Source organism: Equus caballus, chromosome 17 (assembly GCF_041296265.1).
Source record: "Equus caballus isolate H_3958 breed thoroughbred chromosome 17, TB-T2T, whole genome shotgun sequence".
Classification (NCBI taxonomy): Eukaryota; Metazoa; Chordata; class Mammalia; order Perissodactyla; family Equidae; genus Equus; species Equus caballus.
In genome coordinates this window covers 19,597,414-19,613,808 of record NC_091700.1, presented here as the reverse complement: position 1 = coordinate 19,613,808, position 16,395 = coordinate 19,597,414, and the positions used below count along the sequence as shown (strand labels likewise).

Genomic DNA, 16,395 nt, shown 5'->3' with positions numbered 1-16,395 from the left:
ATTTACCCACTCTGCATCAGTACCTCTTTGTTTTATTATGTCTTTCCTGGGTTTTTTTTCCTCTTCTCTCCTACTTTATTTGGGGCCTTTTCTTTTGCATTTCTTTTAAACTCTAATGGTTACCCTTAAAAATAGTGACCAGAAATAATCCCTGAGTTTATTTCCATGTGGTACATTTGACCTCTTTTTTTCTTTCTTTCTTTTTTTTTGGTGAGGAAGATTGGTCCTGGACTAACATCTGTGCCAATCTTCCTCTACTGTTTGTATGTGGGACGCTGCTGCAGTGTGGCCCAGTGAGGAGTGCACAGGTCCACACCCAGGATCTGAACCTGCAAACCCCAGGCTGCTGAAGCAGAACACATGGACCCAACCACCACACCACTGGGCTGGCCCCTTAACCTCATTTTTTATTCCAATAAATGTTTAAAACTGAAAATAATTCTGCAATTTAAGATATATTAGGGAAATGGTTAGAAAGGGAATAAAATTAGTCTCAAGTTTCTCATCAGGAAAAGTTAGAATGATATTGCTACTGATGTACTTTTTAGGACTGGAATTTTTTTAAAGTGTGAAATACCAATTACTTGTTGAAAATGTTCTAAATTCACGAAGAGTTTCTATAAATTCAAAGATGTCTATAAGCAGTGGTGTCCTGGTAAATATATTTAACAGTCAACTCTGAAGAAGAACACCCCTGATTTGTAGCATTTGCCAATTAGTAGTGTAAATAGTCTCCTAAGCCAGCTTCAAGCTGCCGGGCGTGAAGTAGAGGTGAGAAGACACGCACAATGGACTCGCACAGCTGGTCTGAGCAGCTTCAGTATGCCTTGGCCTAAAAACCCCAGATAAGGAAAAGCAGATTTTTCCCATTGTTTCCAATTAATCCACTAATTTTTAAACTATATAATGTGTTCAGAATGCATTTGGTGGCCTTACATACTATACATTCTTTAATTCATGTATTTATGTCCAATATCATGTTCCAAATTTTCATGTCATAGCACAATCTGTAATTTTAGACTTAGATTGTCGTCATAAAATATACTTATGTTCTTCAAACCTATAATTAGTTAAGTATAGTATAATTAGTTAAGACGAAAGTAGCTTAAACTAGACAATGTACAGATGGTTCCCTGAATTACGATGGTTCAACTTAGAATTTTTCGACTTACAATGGTGCTAAAGTGATAACACGTTGAGTAGAAACTGTGCTTTGAATTTTGAACTTTGGTCTTTTCCCGGCCTGGTGATGTGCTGTGCAATCCTCTCTCCTGATGCTGGGCAGCAGCAGCGAGCTGCAGCTCCCGGTCAGCCCCGCGATCACAAGGGTAAACTGCCAAAATGCTGACAACCTTCTGTACCCAGACAGCCACTCTGTCACTTTCAGTACAGTACTCAATAAATTACGTGAGATATTCAACACTTTCTTATAAAATCAGCTTTGTGTTAGATGATTTTGCCCAACTGTAGGCTAATGTAAGTGTTCTGAGTACATTTAGGTAGGCGGGGCTAAGCGATGATGATCAGTAGGTTAGGTGTATTAAATGCAGTTTGAACTTAGGATATTTTCTATTTACGATGGGTTTATCAAGACATAACCCCATCCTAAGTTGAGGAACATCTGTCTAGTTTAACAGCAATTAAGTTCATAATATTTCAGCCTCAGAGTCTGAAGAAAAAGAAAAAGGAAGAAGTTAGTAATGTTTTTATACCATATTTTGTACTTCCCTAATTCACTGTACACTTATTTACAAGTAAAGCATTCGTTTAACAATCCTAGTAAGAATAAATTGATCGTCATCACAGTACGCAGTAAAACAAAAGATAAAGCATATTAGTAGATTTGTTGATCTATCAGTCCAACTTGGAATGCTTCAAATTTTAGATAAAATTCTACTTTGACCTAGAAAGACACGTATTACTGGTAAATCTTTGTATACAATACATTCAAAAAATTTTGTAGGTAAAAGACCCTTAGCTACCACATAGACACCTAAAATCAGACTCTTTCTTGATGCTGTTAAGGTTTATGGGGTGGATGTATAATCTAATCTAAAGCAAGTAGTTTTTTAACAGTGATAGTTTTTCTCCCATTGAGCTGGAATATACCTCTTTTTCACCCTTTGTATATTTCCATTAAATTGTGGCATGAGAGAGAATACAGATGTTTTAACATGTGGAAAGGTGCCGATCCCCATAAAGGGATCTGCAACATATTAAAATTCATGGAGACAGTAGTACTTTTCACATGATTTAGGTTATAAATAAATCAAGTGCAACATTTCTAAATTCTTGTTCAAAGAAAACATTTTTTAATCTGATATCCCTTCTGCTTGTACCTTTCCCAGGAAGCTGTTAATGAGTTTGATCAAAGTGTCATGTTGTTTTTATTAAAAAAGAACGTTGTGTCGTATAAACATGTTATTGTCCAAAATATCGTAAGCATTTTTGAGTAAATCTGAGCTTTTGATGCAAAGCCATTGATTACATTGATCAACTTTGGTATCTGAAAAACATTAGGAAACATTAATCACGATTAACATTCTAAAAGCAGTATCCCAACTGAATTTTAAGTTTCCCTGATTATTGATAATTTTACTATATTGGGAAAAAATTGCTGTGGATGTATCAAAGCAACATTTAACATAATTGTTTAAGTCTTTAAGTTTATCAGAACGTAGGTTGCCAGGTATAATTTGCACGAACAAACTGAGTATAGAGAGTCACAGCCTGAAGCAAGTGCTGCACTGAATCAGCTTCTCTGCCTCCTCCCGCTGCCCGCAGCCCTTTGCACAGCACTAATGCTTCGTTTGAGTCACTGCATCAAGAGGCCAGCCACTCAGTAGGTAGTGTGGAAGGGCTTGGCAATCCCATTTACAGGATTAAGGCTGAAGGCCACTAGTTACTCATATCAATTTTGTATTTTAACATTTAGATTTATGGAAAATTTACAAGCGGAGATCCAAGAAATGGAATTCCTTCAATTCTCTAAAGGTTTGAGTTTCATGAGAAAAGAAGACTTTGCAGAGTGGCTACTTTTTTTCACTAACACTGAAAATAAAGATATTTATTGGAAAAATGTGAGAGAGAAGTTGTCAGCAGGAGAGGTTTGTATGCCTTTTTATTATGCTTGTGATAAAGATGAAATAATTAGACATATTTATATAGTTAAAGTAACTTTCAAATTAACCAAGACTATGCTACTCTCTATTATTTAAGTATAAAATCAAGCTGAGATTTGATTTTATCCACATACTATTTTCTTATGAGTGAACCTTTGCCTAAGATAGAATTGGCATAGCAAACATGAGTTTTGCATTTCCTGTAAAGTCAGGAATAAGGCAAGAATGTCCATTATCACCACTATATTTACTATTGTTCTCGATATCTTAGCCAGTGCAAATTAACAAGATAAAAGAATATAAAAATTTGAAAGGAGACAACAGTTCTCTTCATTTGCATAGATGTGATTATAAGCCTAGAGAACTCAAGAAAATCAAATTGGAAAACGATTAGAAACAATAAAAATTCAATAAAGTGCCTGTTATAATGCTAATGTATTAGAAGTAGCTATCCTATGTACAAATTTCAAGTTAGAAAATGTAATGGCGTGTGTGTGTGTGTGTGTGTGTGTATATATATATATATACACATAAGATGCATGAAATGATGATTGCCAAACTATTAATAATGATTAATGTACTCTGGTGAGATTTCAAATGATTTTTACTTTATGTATTGTTTTTACTTTTTTGTTCCAAAACATTTTTTTGGAATGGGCATGTATTTTAATATAATTTTTTAAAAGCTATGTCTATAGTGAGGAAAAAGATAATAAAAGATAATGAAGATTCCATTTATAATTGCAATAGAAATACGTATAACAATTAGAAATAAGCTTAACAGGAAATGTATTTAAAAAACTTTAAAGTTTTGATGGATATTGAAGAAAATTTAATTATAGCAACATTCTCTATTACTGAATAGGAAGGCTTAGTGTTATAAATATGGCAGTTCTCCCTTAAATTAGTCTATAAATGTAATGGTTATGTTAGTCAGAACAGCCTGGGTTTGCTGCAGTTACAAATTAACCCTGAAATCCCATAGCAAACCCAAGAAAAGTTTTTTCCTCAATCATGCTACATTTCCATTGTGGGCTGGCGAGAGGCTCTGCTCACATAGTTGCTCAGGGATCCAGTCTCTCCATGGTTCTGTCACCTTGGAGCTCCACCTTCTGGAGAAAACACCACCCTCAGAGGATGTGGCAGGAAAAGAAAGGAGTGAGTTACATTCCAACAATTAAATGTTTTGGCCTGGAATGCTACTGGCCAGACTAACCACATGACTCCACCTACATGCAAGGAGGCGAAGAAGTATAATCTTTCATATGTGCAGGAATCAGAAGAGAACCAGGTATTGGTGAACATTAATGGGTTTCAATAAAAACGTCATTGGATTCTCAAGAGGAAACTAGACAAGCCATAAAAGTTTATAGAAAAAGAATGCTGAAAGGGTAAACAGTATATGGGAAATCTCTATACCTTCCCCTCAATTTTGCTGTGAACCTAAGACTGCTGTAAAAAAAAGTCTTTAAAAAGAAAGATTCCAAGATATTAAAATGTGTCATCAAACATTGGTAATTAAAGCAGTTTGTTACTGACAGTGAGTTTGACAGAAATATCAGTTGAACAGAATATAAAGTCCAAAAATAAACCCAAATACAGGTGGAAATTTAGTATATGTAAACTCATATTGCAGATTAGTTGGGTAAAAGAAGAATTATTAATAAATGGCATAAGGATAATTCGCTGACCACCTGAGGGAGAAAATGAAGGTAAATCTCTACCTCGCTCATTACTGTAAAATAAATTCCAGATGGATCAAAGAATTAGAAAGAAAAATTAAACTGAATAAGTATAGAAGAAAACTTGGAAACAATCATCTTAGAAGTGGGTATACATATCTTTCTAAGCAAAACCCAGAAGCTTTCAAGGAAAATTGATGAAATTACCACCTAAAAAATAAATTCTGTTGCCTGCCCCTCATCCCCCCAAAATTATAATCAAAGTCAAAAGAAAATATTAACAAAATGGGAAATATTGGCATCACATGTAATAGACCAATTTCTTCAATTTATGATGGGATCTTAAAAAAATTAAGAACTGTGAAGGATCTGACATTTTACCCTATTTAGTATTTAATAGAATCTTAAAAATCAATGTGTTAATAACTGTAAAGTGTCTGAAATTTTGTCTATTTGCAAGTCAGCCTATACCATTTCATGGATGCTGGGTCAGAGATAAAGAACTTTATTATGCATACCATAGCAACAGCATGAGCATCATGTTTGTGTCAGTTCCCCCTTGCCTCCCAAGTCCCATGGGGACAATGCTGAGGGGTCCTGGTGGATGCTGCCAACACAGTGGATTTGGACCACAACTGAGGAATCACAGCTGAGGAGCCTCATCTTAGGGAACCTGAATTTTTTATAACAAGCAGTAAGCAAAGCTGTCCTGTGCTCCCGAGAGAGACATTGTGTATATTCAAGGCTGTTTACAAATATCCTTGGAAAGATAGTCTGGAACAAAAAGGTAGTTTGTGCTTCTGTTTGCAAGATGTACAGAAACATGAAACTGTCTCCCAGCAGTAAGTCAGCTAACAACCCATTAAAAATCAGGGCACGGGGCTGGCCCAGTGGCGTAGTGGTTTAGTTTGCATGCTCTGCTTTAGCGGCCAGGGTTCATGGGTTTGGATCCCAGGCACGGACCTAGCACCGCTTGTCAAGCCACACTGTGGTGGCATCACACATTAAAAAAAATAGTGAAAGACTGGCACAGATGTTAGCTCAGGACCAATCTTCCTCAAAAAAAAAAAATCGGCAAAGGACATAAAAAGGATACAAGAGAAATCCATAAATGACTAATAAACATAAAAGTGAAAAGTATTTAACTGCATTCACAATCAAAGATATACAGATTCAAACATTTATGACATACCATTTTTCACCTATCAGTAAAGCAAAAATAAAAAAGGTTGCACCAAGGGCTGGCCCTGGGGCCTTGTGGTTAAGTTCGGCGTGCTCCACTCTGGGTTCAGTTCCTGGATGCAAACCTGCATCACTCAGTGGCAGCCATGCTGTGTCAGCAACCCACATACAAAATAAAGAAAGATTGCCACAGCTCTTAGCTCAGTTTGCTCTTTTTGGCTTAAGCCAAAAGAAGATTGACGTAGAGTGATGTCAGCATCATGGTGGCATGAGCATTTCCCTTAGTCTCTCCTCCCTAAGATAGAATGGAAAAGGACATTCATAAACCAACAGGAACTTCACACAACACAATAGACGTCTGGGAGATCCATGCAGCCATACATCTTAAGGTGGAGGTGCTGGACCACACAGAAGGCAGTAGAAGAAGGTAAGGAGAGCTCTTCTCCCTACCAAATGGCAGCGATCTAGGCCACAGGACCATGTATGGCAGCCGGCATGTGACTCTGAGAGGAGACGGGGAAAGGGCAGCCCTCCACAGGAATGCCTTCACTCTCAGAGCTGCCTCCCAGTCTGTGGGAATACTCCACACTGAGGAGGCTAAGCAGTCTGCTCAGAAAGCCAAGAAGCCCAGGAGGGCAGACAGTGAGTGCCGAGTGAGAGTGCCCTTGGTATTGCATGTGAAAGAAATTGCCCCTTCCCACCAGAGCACCTGTGCCTACGTGTGTAAAGCAGCAGCGGACAGTGGGCAAATGCAGATGGGCCCCAGTCAGTACAGCTTCCAAAGGACAGGCACAGCTGCCAGAGATCACAGCAGGCTCAGAATACACAGCTTCTGGCCAGCCCCCACACACCCAGTGGCAGTAATAGAATCTGTGACCAGATACTACCACTGCGACAGCACAAGTCAATCCTATCAAATAGCATGAAGAGGTATATTAACACTCCAGACCAGAAGGAAGACAACTACCCATAAATCAATCCTGAAGTCACAGAAATTTACAATCTAAATGAAAGAGAATTCAAAATAGTTATCATAAAGAAACTCGACGAGTGACAGGAAAACTCAATTCAATGAAATCAGGAATAAAATTAATGAACAGAGAATTCTTCACAAAAGAGTTTGAAAATATTTTTAAAAATCAGAAATGTTGGAGATGAAAAACACAACAGATCAGGGGCTAGCCTGGTGGCTGGGTTCACCTGATCCGTTTTGGTGTTGGCTAGGGTTCATGAGTTTGCATCCCAGGCATGGAATTGTGCACCACTCATTGGGCCACGCTGTCGCAGTGTCCCACATACGAAGTGGAGGAGGATTGGCATGGATGTTAACTCTGCGACTATCTTCCTCACCAAAAAAAATAAAGGTGTGATTCGTTTTTAAAAACAAAAAACACAATGAACAAGGTAAAGAAAAATCTGCAATCTTTAATAACACAGCCAATATTATGGAGGACAAAATTAGTAATTTATGCTTCCGGTGGAGGAGGAGAGAGAACTAAGACTAAAAAGAAATGGAGAAACTCTCCGAGAATATCCAACGCCATTAGGAAATGCAATGTAAGGATTTTAGGTATTCCAGAGGGAGAAGAGGGGGAGAAAGGAGCAGAGAGCTTATTCAAAGAAAGAAAACCTGGGAACTTCCCAAACCTGGGAAAGGAACTGAATGTACATGAAGTGAATAGAACTCCTAATTACATCAGTGTAAAAACATCTTCTCTAAGGTGTATAATATTAAAACTATCAAAAGCCAATGATGGGGCCAGTCCAGCAGCATAGTGGTTAAGTTCACACGCCCTGCATCAGCGGCCTGGAGTTCACAGGTTTGGATCCTGGGCACGGACCTAGCACTGCTCCTCAAGCCATGCTGTGGTAGGCATCCCATACAAAAAAAGAAGAAAATCGGCACAGATGTCAGCTCAGCACCAATCTTCCTCAAAAAAAAAAAAGAAAAGAAAAAAGTCAATGACAAAAAATATTAAGGCCAGCAAGGCAGAAGAAAATAACCCACAAAGGAATCCCTATCAGGCTTTCAGCAGCTTTATCAGCAGAAACCTTACAAACTAGGAGAGAATGGAATGATATATTCAAAATTCTGAAAGATAAAGCTTTCAGCCAAGAGTACTCTATCCAGCAAAAATATCCCTCAGTTATGATGGAGAAATAAAAACTTCCCCAGGTAAACAAAAGCTGAGGGAGTTCATTTCCACAGGACTCTGCCTACAAGAAGTGATCAACAAGGCCCTAATACCTGAAAAAAAGGGTTTACAGAGCCTTAAACAAGGAGATAAACAGGCAAAATTAGAAAATTGCAGCTCTCTATCAGAACAGGCCAGCAAGCAGTTAATTATAACATTAAGGATAAAGGGGAGGAAAACATCAAAACTAACTATAGTCACTTTATTGTAATCACAGATTTACAACAGAAAACGGAATAAGTTGTGCCAGCATAACTTATCCCAGGAAAAGGCAAAAATGGAGCTTCCTAAGACTAAGGAAATGAGAGGCTATCAGGAAATGGACTATCTCATCTATGAGATCTTTTATACAAACCTCACAGTGACCACTAAAAAAAATCCGAACAGAGACACAAATGATAAATACTGAGAAAAGCATCATAGAGAACCACCAAACTGAATTGGCAGTCGGAAATACACAGGACGAGAAGGGAAATACAAAACAACTGGAAAATGTGATAAAATGCCAATATTAGACCTCGTATATCAATAATCACTCTAAATGTAAATGGATTGAATTCTCCAATCAAAAGACAACGCAGTGGCTGGATGGATTCAAAAACAAGACCCAACAGTATACTGCCTCCGGGAACATCTTAGCACTGAATACAGACACAGGCTTGAGGGGCCGGCCCAGAGGCTCAGCGGTTAAGTTCGCACGTTCCGCTTCTTGGCAGCCCAGGGTTCACCGGTGCAGACATGGCACCGCTTGGCACCACATATAAAGTAGAGAAAGATGGGCATGGATGTTAGCTCAGGGCCAGGCTTCCTCAGCAAAAAGAGGAGGACTGGCAGTAGTTAGCTCAGGGTTAATCTTCCTCAAAAAACAAAAAACAGGCTTAGTGCAGGGATGGAAGACAATACTCAAAGCTAATGGCAAAAAAAAGAAAGCAGGTGTTGCCATCCTTATATCAGACAAAGTAGACTTCAAGGTAATCAAGGCAAAGAGGGACAAACAGGGGCATTGTATAATGACAAAAGAAGCATTCCCCCAAGAGGACATAACACTCATATTTATATGTTCACCTAATACAGGAGGACCAAAGTACACAAAGCAACTATTAACAGATCTAAAAGGAGGAATTAACAGCAACACAATAATAGTAGGAGACCTCAGCACCCCACTTCCATTAATGGATAGATCATCCAGACAGAAAGTCAACAAGAAAATAGTGGATTTAAGGGGAAAACTAGACCAGATGGACTTAATAGTTATCTATAGGACACTCCATCCAAAAACAGCAGAATACACATTCTTCTAAAGTGCACATGAAACGTTCTCAAAAATATACTGTATATTGGGAAACAAGGCAAGCCCCAATAAATTTAAGAAGATTTAAATCATATCAAGCATCTTTTCTGACCATAATGCTATGAAGTTAGAAAATAAGTACAAGAAAAAAGCAGGGAAAATGACAAAGATGTGAAGACTAAACAACATGGTATTGAACAAGCAATGGACCAATGAAAAAATTAAAGGAGAAATCAAAAAAATCTGGAGACAAATGAAAATAGACCATACCAACCCATATGGGATGCAGCAAAAGCAATACTAAGAGAGGTATTCATAGCAATACAGGCCTACCTTAACAAACAAGAAAAATTTCAAATAAGCAATCTGCAACTACACCTAACAGAACTAGAAAAAGAAGAACGAACAAAGCCCAAAGTCAGCAGGAGAGAAATAATAAAAATCAGAGCAGAAATAAATGAAATTGAAACCAAGAAAACAATAGAAATGATCAATGAAACTAAGAGCTGGTTCTTTGAGAAGATATGCAAAATTGACAAACCCTTAGCCAGACTCACTAAGAAAACGAGAGAAGGCTCAAATAAATAGAAATCAAAGAGGAGAAATTATAATGGATACCACAGAATACCATAGTATTCTCTTATAAGAGAATACTATGAAAAACTACATACCAACAAATTGGACAATCTAGAAGAAAGGGATAAATTCTTAAACTCATACAACCCCCAAAACTGAATCAAGAAGAAATAGAGAATCTGAATAGACCAATCACAAGTAAAGAGATTGAAATGGTAATCATAAACCTCCCAAAAAATAAAAGTCCAGGACAAGATGGTTTCCCTGGAGAATTCTACCAAACATTCAAAGAAGATTGAATACCTATCCTTCTCAAACTGTTCCAAAAAATTGAAGAACATGGAACACTTCCTAACACATTCTACAAGACCAACCTCAGCCTGATCCCAAAGCCAGAAAAGGGCAACACAAAGAAGGAAAATTACAAGCCAGTATCACTGATGAGCATAAATGCAAAGATCCTCAACAAAGTATTGGCATACCAAATACAGCAATACATTAAAAGGATTGTACACCATGATCAAGGGGGCTTTATACCAGGGACTCAGGGATGGTTCAACATCCACAAATCAATCAGAGTGATACACCACATAAAGAAAATGAAAAGTAAAAATCACATGATTATCTCCCTAAATACAGAGAAAGCATTTGACAAGATCCAACATCCGTTTATGATAAGAACTCTCAATAAAAGGGGTATAGAAGGAAATTACCTGAACATGAAAAAGGCCGTATATGACAGACCCACAGCCAACTTCATACTCAACAGGGAAAAACTGAAAGCCATCCCTCTGAGAACAGGAACAAGACAAGGATGCCCACTCTCACCACTCTTATTCAACATAGTACTAGAGGTTTGGGCCAGAGCAATTAGGCAAGAAAAAGAAAAAAAAAGCTATCCAGATTGGCAAAGGAGCAGTGAAACTTGCACTGTTTGCAGACAACATGATTCTATATATAGAAAACCCTAAAGGACCCATCAGAAAACTATTAGAAATAATCAACAACTACAGCAAATTTTCAGGGTACAAAAGCAACTTTCAAAAATCAGTTGCATTTCAATACTCCGATAATGAACTAACAGAGAACTCAAGAATACAGTCCCATTTACAGTCACAACAAAAAGAATAAAATATCTAGGAATAAATTTAAACAAGGAGGTAAAAGACCTATACAATGAAAACTGTAAGACATTGAAAAAAAAAATCGATGATGACATAAAGAATTGGAATGATATTCCATGTACATGGATGGGAAGAATAAACATAGTTAAAATGTAATATTACCTAAAGCAATCTACAGATTCAGTGGAATCCCAATCAGAATCCCAGTGACATTCTTCACAGAAATAGAACAAAAAATCCTGAAATTTATATGGGGCAACAAAAGACCCCAAAGAGCTAAAACAATCCTGGGAAAAAAGAACAAAACTAGAGGTGTCACAATCCCTGACTTCAAAATATGCTACCAAGGCATGGTAATCAAAACAGCATAATATTGGTACAAAAACAGACACACAGATCAATAGAATAGAATTGAAAGCCCAGAAATAAAACCACACATCTGTGGACAGCTGATCTTTGACAAAGGCACCAAGAACATACAAGACAGAAAAGAAAGTCTCTTCAGTAAATTGTGTTGGGAAAACTGGACAGCCGTATGCAAAAGAATGAAGGTAGAGCATTATCCTTCTCCATACACAAAAATTAACTTAAAATGGATTAAAGATTTGAAGGTAAGATGTGAAACCATAAAACTCCTAGAAGAAAATATAGGCAGTACACTCTTTGACACTGGTGTTAGAGGAATCTTTTCAAATACCATGTCTGTCTACTCAGACAAGGGAAACAAAAGAAAAAATAAGCAAGTGGGAGTTCATCAAACTAAAGAGCTTCTGCAAGGCAAAGGAAACCACGAGCAAAACAAAAAGACAACCCACCAACTGGGAGAAAATATTTGCAAATCATGTATCTGACAAGGGATTAATCTCCAAAATATATAAAGAACTCAAACAACTCAACAACAAAAAATGAAACAACCCAATCAAAAAATGGGCAGAGGATATGAACAGACATTTTTCCAAAGAAGGTATACAGATGCCCCACAGGCACATGAAAAGATTCTCAACATCGCTAATCATCAGGGAAATGCAGATCAAAACTACACTAAGATATCACCTTACACCTGTTAGAATGGCTGTAATCACCAAGACAAAAAATAGCAAATGTCGGAGAGGATGTGGAGAAAAGGGAACCCTCATCCACTGCTGGTGGAAATGCAAACTGGTGCAGCCACTATGGAAAACAGTGTAGAGATTTCTCAAAAAATTAAAAATAGGAATACCAGATAACCCAGCAATCCTACTACTGGGTATTTATCCAAGGAACTTGAAATCAACAATTCAAAGAGACTTATGCACCCCTATGCTTACTGCAGCGTTATATTCACAATAGCCAGGACATGGAAGTAATCCAAGTGCCCATCAACTGATGATTGGATAAGGAAGATGTAGTGTACCTATATACAATGGAATACTACTCAGCAATAAAAAAAGATAAAATCGTCCCATTTGCAACAACATGGATGTACCTTGAGGGTTTTATGTTAAGCGAAGTAAGCCAGACAGAGAAAGACACACACCATGTGATTTCACTCACATGTAAAACCAGAGAGAAAGGGGGCTGGGGGGTGAGCATAAGGGGTAAAGGGGCTCATTTATATAGTGACTGACAAATAATAATGTACAACTGAAATTTCACAATGTTATAAATTTCTATAACCTCACTAAAATAAATTAGAAAAAAAAAAGAGGATTGGCAACAGATGTTAGCTCGGGGCAAATCTTCCTCAGCAAAAAGAAAAAAAGGTCCACCCGGTAGCTGCTTTGAGATCATGATTTAGAGAAATGGCCATTCTCTTATTTGTACTGATAAGATCTGTCGTTAAGAGAAAAAAGCAGGATGTAAAAATGTATGAAGAGGATACTCCCTCTGTGTAAAACAACGGTAAGTAGATGTGTGTGTGGCTTTTATATCAGTAGAACATTTGTGGAAGGGTACACAAGGAATTGATAACAGTGCTTTACCTCTGGGAAAGGGAGCTGGAGGTCAAAAGAGAAAAGACTTTCCATTTTTTATTCATTGTACTGTTAGAATTTTTTTTACCATGTGTATGTATTACTTCTTCAAAAACTTAAAATTTTAAAAATAAAAGTTCCATAAATTCACAAAAGCTGAAAGCAGTGAAATTTGAATAAGACCACACATTCAAGAGGTATGATCCTGAAGGTTCCTACAAAGAGAAACTACTTCAGGCAGGGAAGAATTTACTTTAAAATTAAGAATTTTCACACTTTGTTTACTTTTTCAGTGGAAAAACTAGGGGTTTTTTTTTTCTTTTTGCTGTTTTTTTTTTTTTCTTGTTGAGTTCATAATAGTTTATATCAATGTGTGATTTCAGTTATACATTATTTCTTGACTGTCACCACATAAGTGCTCTCCTTCACCCCCTGTGCCTACCCCCACCCCCTTCCCCTGGTAACCACTGAGCTGTTTTCTTTGTCCGTGTGTTTGTTCATATTCCACAAATGAGTGAAATCATCTGGTGTTTGTCTTTCTCAGTCTGGCATATTTTGCTTAACATGATTCCTTAAGGTCCTTCCATGTTGTTGCAAATAGGATAAATTTGTCCTTTTTTATGGCTGAGTAGTATTCCGTTGTATATATATACCACATCTTCTTTATTCATTCATCAGTTGACGGGCACTTGGATTGTGTCCAAGTCTTGGCTATTGTGAATAGTGCTGCAATGAACGTAGGGGTGCATATCTTACTTTGGATTGTCGATTTCAAGTTGTTTGGGTAGATACCCACTAGTGGTATAGCTGGGTCATAAGGTAATTCTATTTTTAGCTTTTTGAGAAATCTCCATATTGTTTTCCATAGTGGCTGCACCAGTTTGCATTCCCACCAGCAGTGGGTGAGTGTTCCCTTTTCTCCACATCCTCTCCAACATTTGTTATTTTTAGTCTTAGTGATTATAGCCATTTTAACAGGCGTAAGGTGGTATCTTAGTGTAGTTTTGATTTTCATTTCCCTGATGACTAGTGATGTTGAACATCTTCTCATGTGCCTGTTGGCCATCTGTATATCTTCTTTGGAAAAATGTCTGTTCATATCCTCTGCCCATTTTTTGATCAGGCTGTTTGTTTTTTTATTGTTCAGTTGTGTGAGTTCCTTATATATTATGAAGATTAACGCCTTGTCAGATATATGATTTGCAAATATTTTCTGCCAATTGGTGAGTTGTCTCTTTGTTTTGAACCTAGTTTCTATTACCTTGCAGAAGCTCTTTAGTCTGATGAACTCCCACTTGTTTAGTTTTTCTTTTGTTTCTCTTGTCTGAGAAGACATGGTATTCTAAAAGATCCTTTTTAGTTCAGTGTCAAAGGGTGTACTACCTATATTATCTTCCAGGACTTTTATGGTTTCAGGACTTATCTTCAAGTCTTTGATCCATTTGAGTTTATTTTTGTGTATGAAGGTAGATACTGGTCTACCTTCATTCTTTTGCCTGTGGCTGCCTCGTTTTCCCAACGCCATTTATTGAAGAAACTATCTTTTCTGCATTGTATGTTCTTGGCTCCTTTGTCGAAGATTGGCTGTCCGTAGATGTGTGGTTTTATTTCTGGGCTTTCAGTTCAGTTCCATTGACCTGTGTGCCTGTTTTTGTACCAGTACCATGCTGTTTTGATCACTATGGCTTTGTAGTACATTTTGAAGTCAGGGATTGTGATACCTCCAGCTTTGTTCTTTTTTCTCGGGATTGCCTTAGCAATTCGGGGTCTTTGGTTGCCCCATATGAATTTTAGGATTCTTTGTTCTATTTCCATGACAAATGTCATCAGGATTCTGATTGGGATTGCATTGAATCTGTAGATTGCTTTGGGTAGTATGGACATTTTAACTATGGTTATTCTTCTAATCATGTGCATGGAATCTCTTTCCATCCCTTTATGTCGTTATCAATTTCTTTCAGTAATGTCTTATAGTTTTCATTGTGTAAGTCCTTCACCTCCTTGGTTAAATTTATTCCTTGGTACTTTATTCTTTTAGTTGCAATTGTAAATGGAATTGTATTCTTGAGTTCTCTTTCTGTAAGTTCATTATTAGATTATAGAAAAGCAACTGATTTTTATAAGTTGATTTTGTACCCTGCAACTTTACTGTTGTTGTTAATTATTTCTATTAGTTTTCCAATGGATTCTTTGGGTTTTTCTATATATAACATTATGTCATCTGCAAACAGCAAGAGTTTCACTTCTTCACTCCCTATTTGGATTCCTTTTATTCCTTTCTCTTACCTAATTGCTCTGGCCAAAACCTCCAGTACTATGTTGAATAAGAGTGGTGATAGTGGGCATCCTTGTCTTGTTCCTGTTCTCAAAGGGATGGCATTCAGTTTTGCCCATTGAGTATGATGTTGGCTGTGAGTTTGTCGTAGATGGTCTTTATTATGTTGAGGTAGTTCCCTTCCATCCCCATTTTGTTAAGAGTTTTTATCATAAATGGCTGTTGGATCTTGTCACATGCTTTCTCTGCATCTATTGAGATGATCATGTGGTTTTTATTCCTCAATTTGTTGATGTGGTGTATCACGTTGATTGATTTGCAGATATTGAGCCATCCATGTGTCCCTGGTTTGAATCCTACTTGGTCATGATGTATGATCCTTTTGATGAATTGCTGAATTTGGGTTGCCAAAATTTTATTGAGAATTTTTGCATCTATGTTCATCAGCTATGTTGGCCTGTAGTTCTCCCTTTTCGTGCTGTCCTTGTCAGGTTTGGTATAAGCGTGATGTTGGCTTTGTAGAATGTGTTACAAAGTGTTCCATCTCCCTAATTTTTTGGAATAGCTTGAAAAGGATAGGTATTAAATCCTCTCTGAAAGTTTGATAGAATTCCCCAGGAAAGCTATCTGGTCCTGGGGTTTTATACTTTGGGATACTTTTGATTGCTGTTTCAATCTCTTTCCTTGTGATTGGTCTGTTCAAATTGTCTGCTTCTTCTTGAGTGAGCTTTGGGAGATTGTAGGAGTCCAAGCATTTATCCATTTCCTCTAGGTTATCCATTTTGCTGGCATGTAGTTTTTCGTAGTATTCTCTTATAATCTGTTGTATTTCTGTGGAGTCTGTTGTTATTTCTCCTCTTTCATTTCTGTTTTTCTTTATTTGAGCTTTCTCTCTTTTTTCTTTGTAAGTCTGGCTTGGGGTTTGTCAATTTTATTTATTTTCTCAAAGAACCAGCTCTTTGTTTCATTGATCCTTTCTACTGCCTTTTTTGTTTC

The 16,395-nt window shown here is 37.3% G+C and overlaps 1 protein-coding gene across 1 annotated transcript in view; it reads left to right on the top strand.

The window, feature by feature from the left end:
- Positions 1–16,395, top strand: part of MICU2 (mitochondrial calcium uptake 2) — a 134,627-nt gene that overhangs the window by 111,475 nt on the left and 6,757 nt on the right. The window contains exon 9 of the mRNA XM_023621384.2: positions 2,936–3,107. Within this exon, the coding sequence (XP_023477152.1) occupies positions 2,936–3,107 (172 nt within the window). The remainder of the gene's footprint in view (positions 1–2,935; positions 3,108–16,395) is intronic.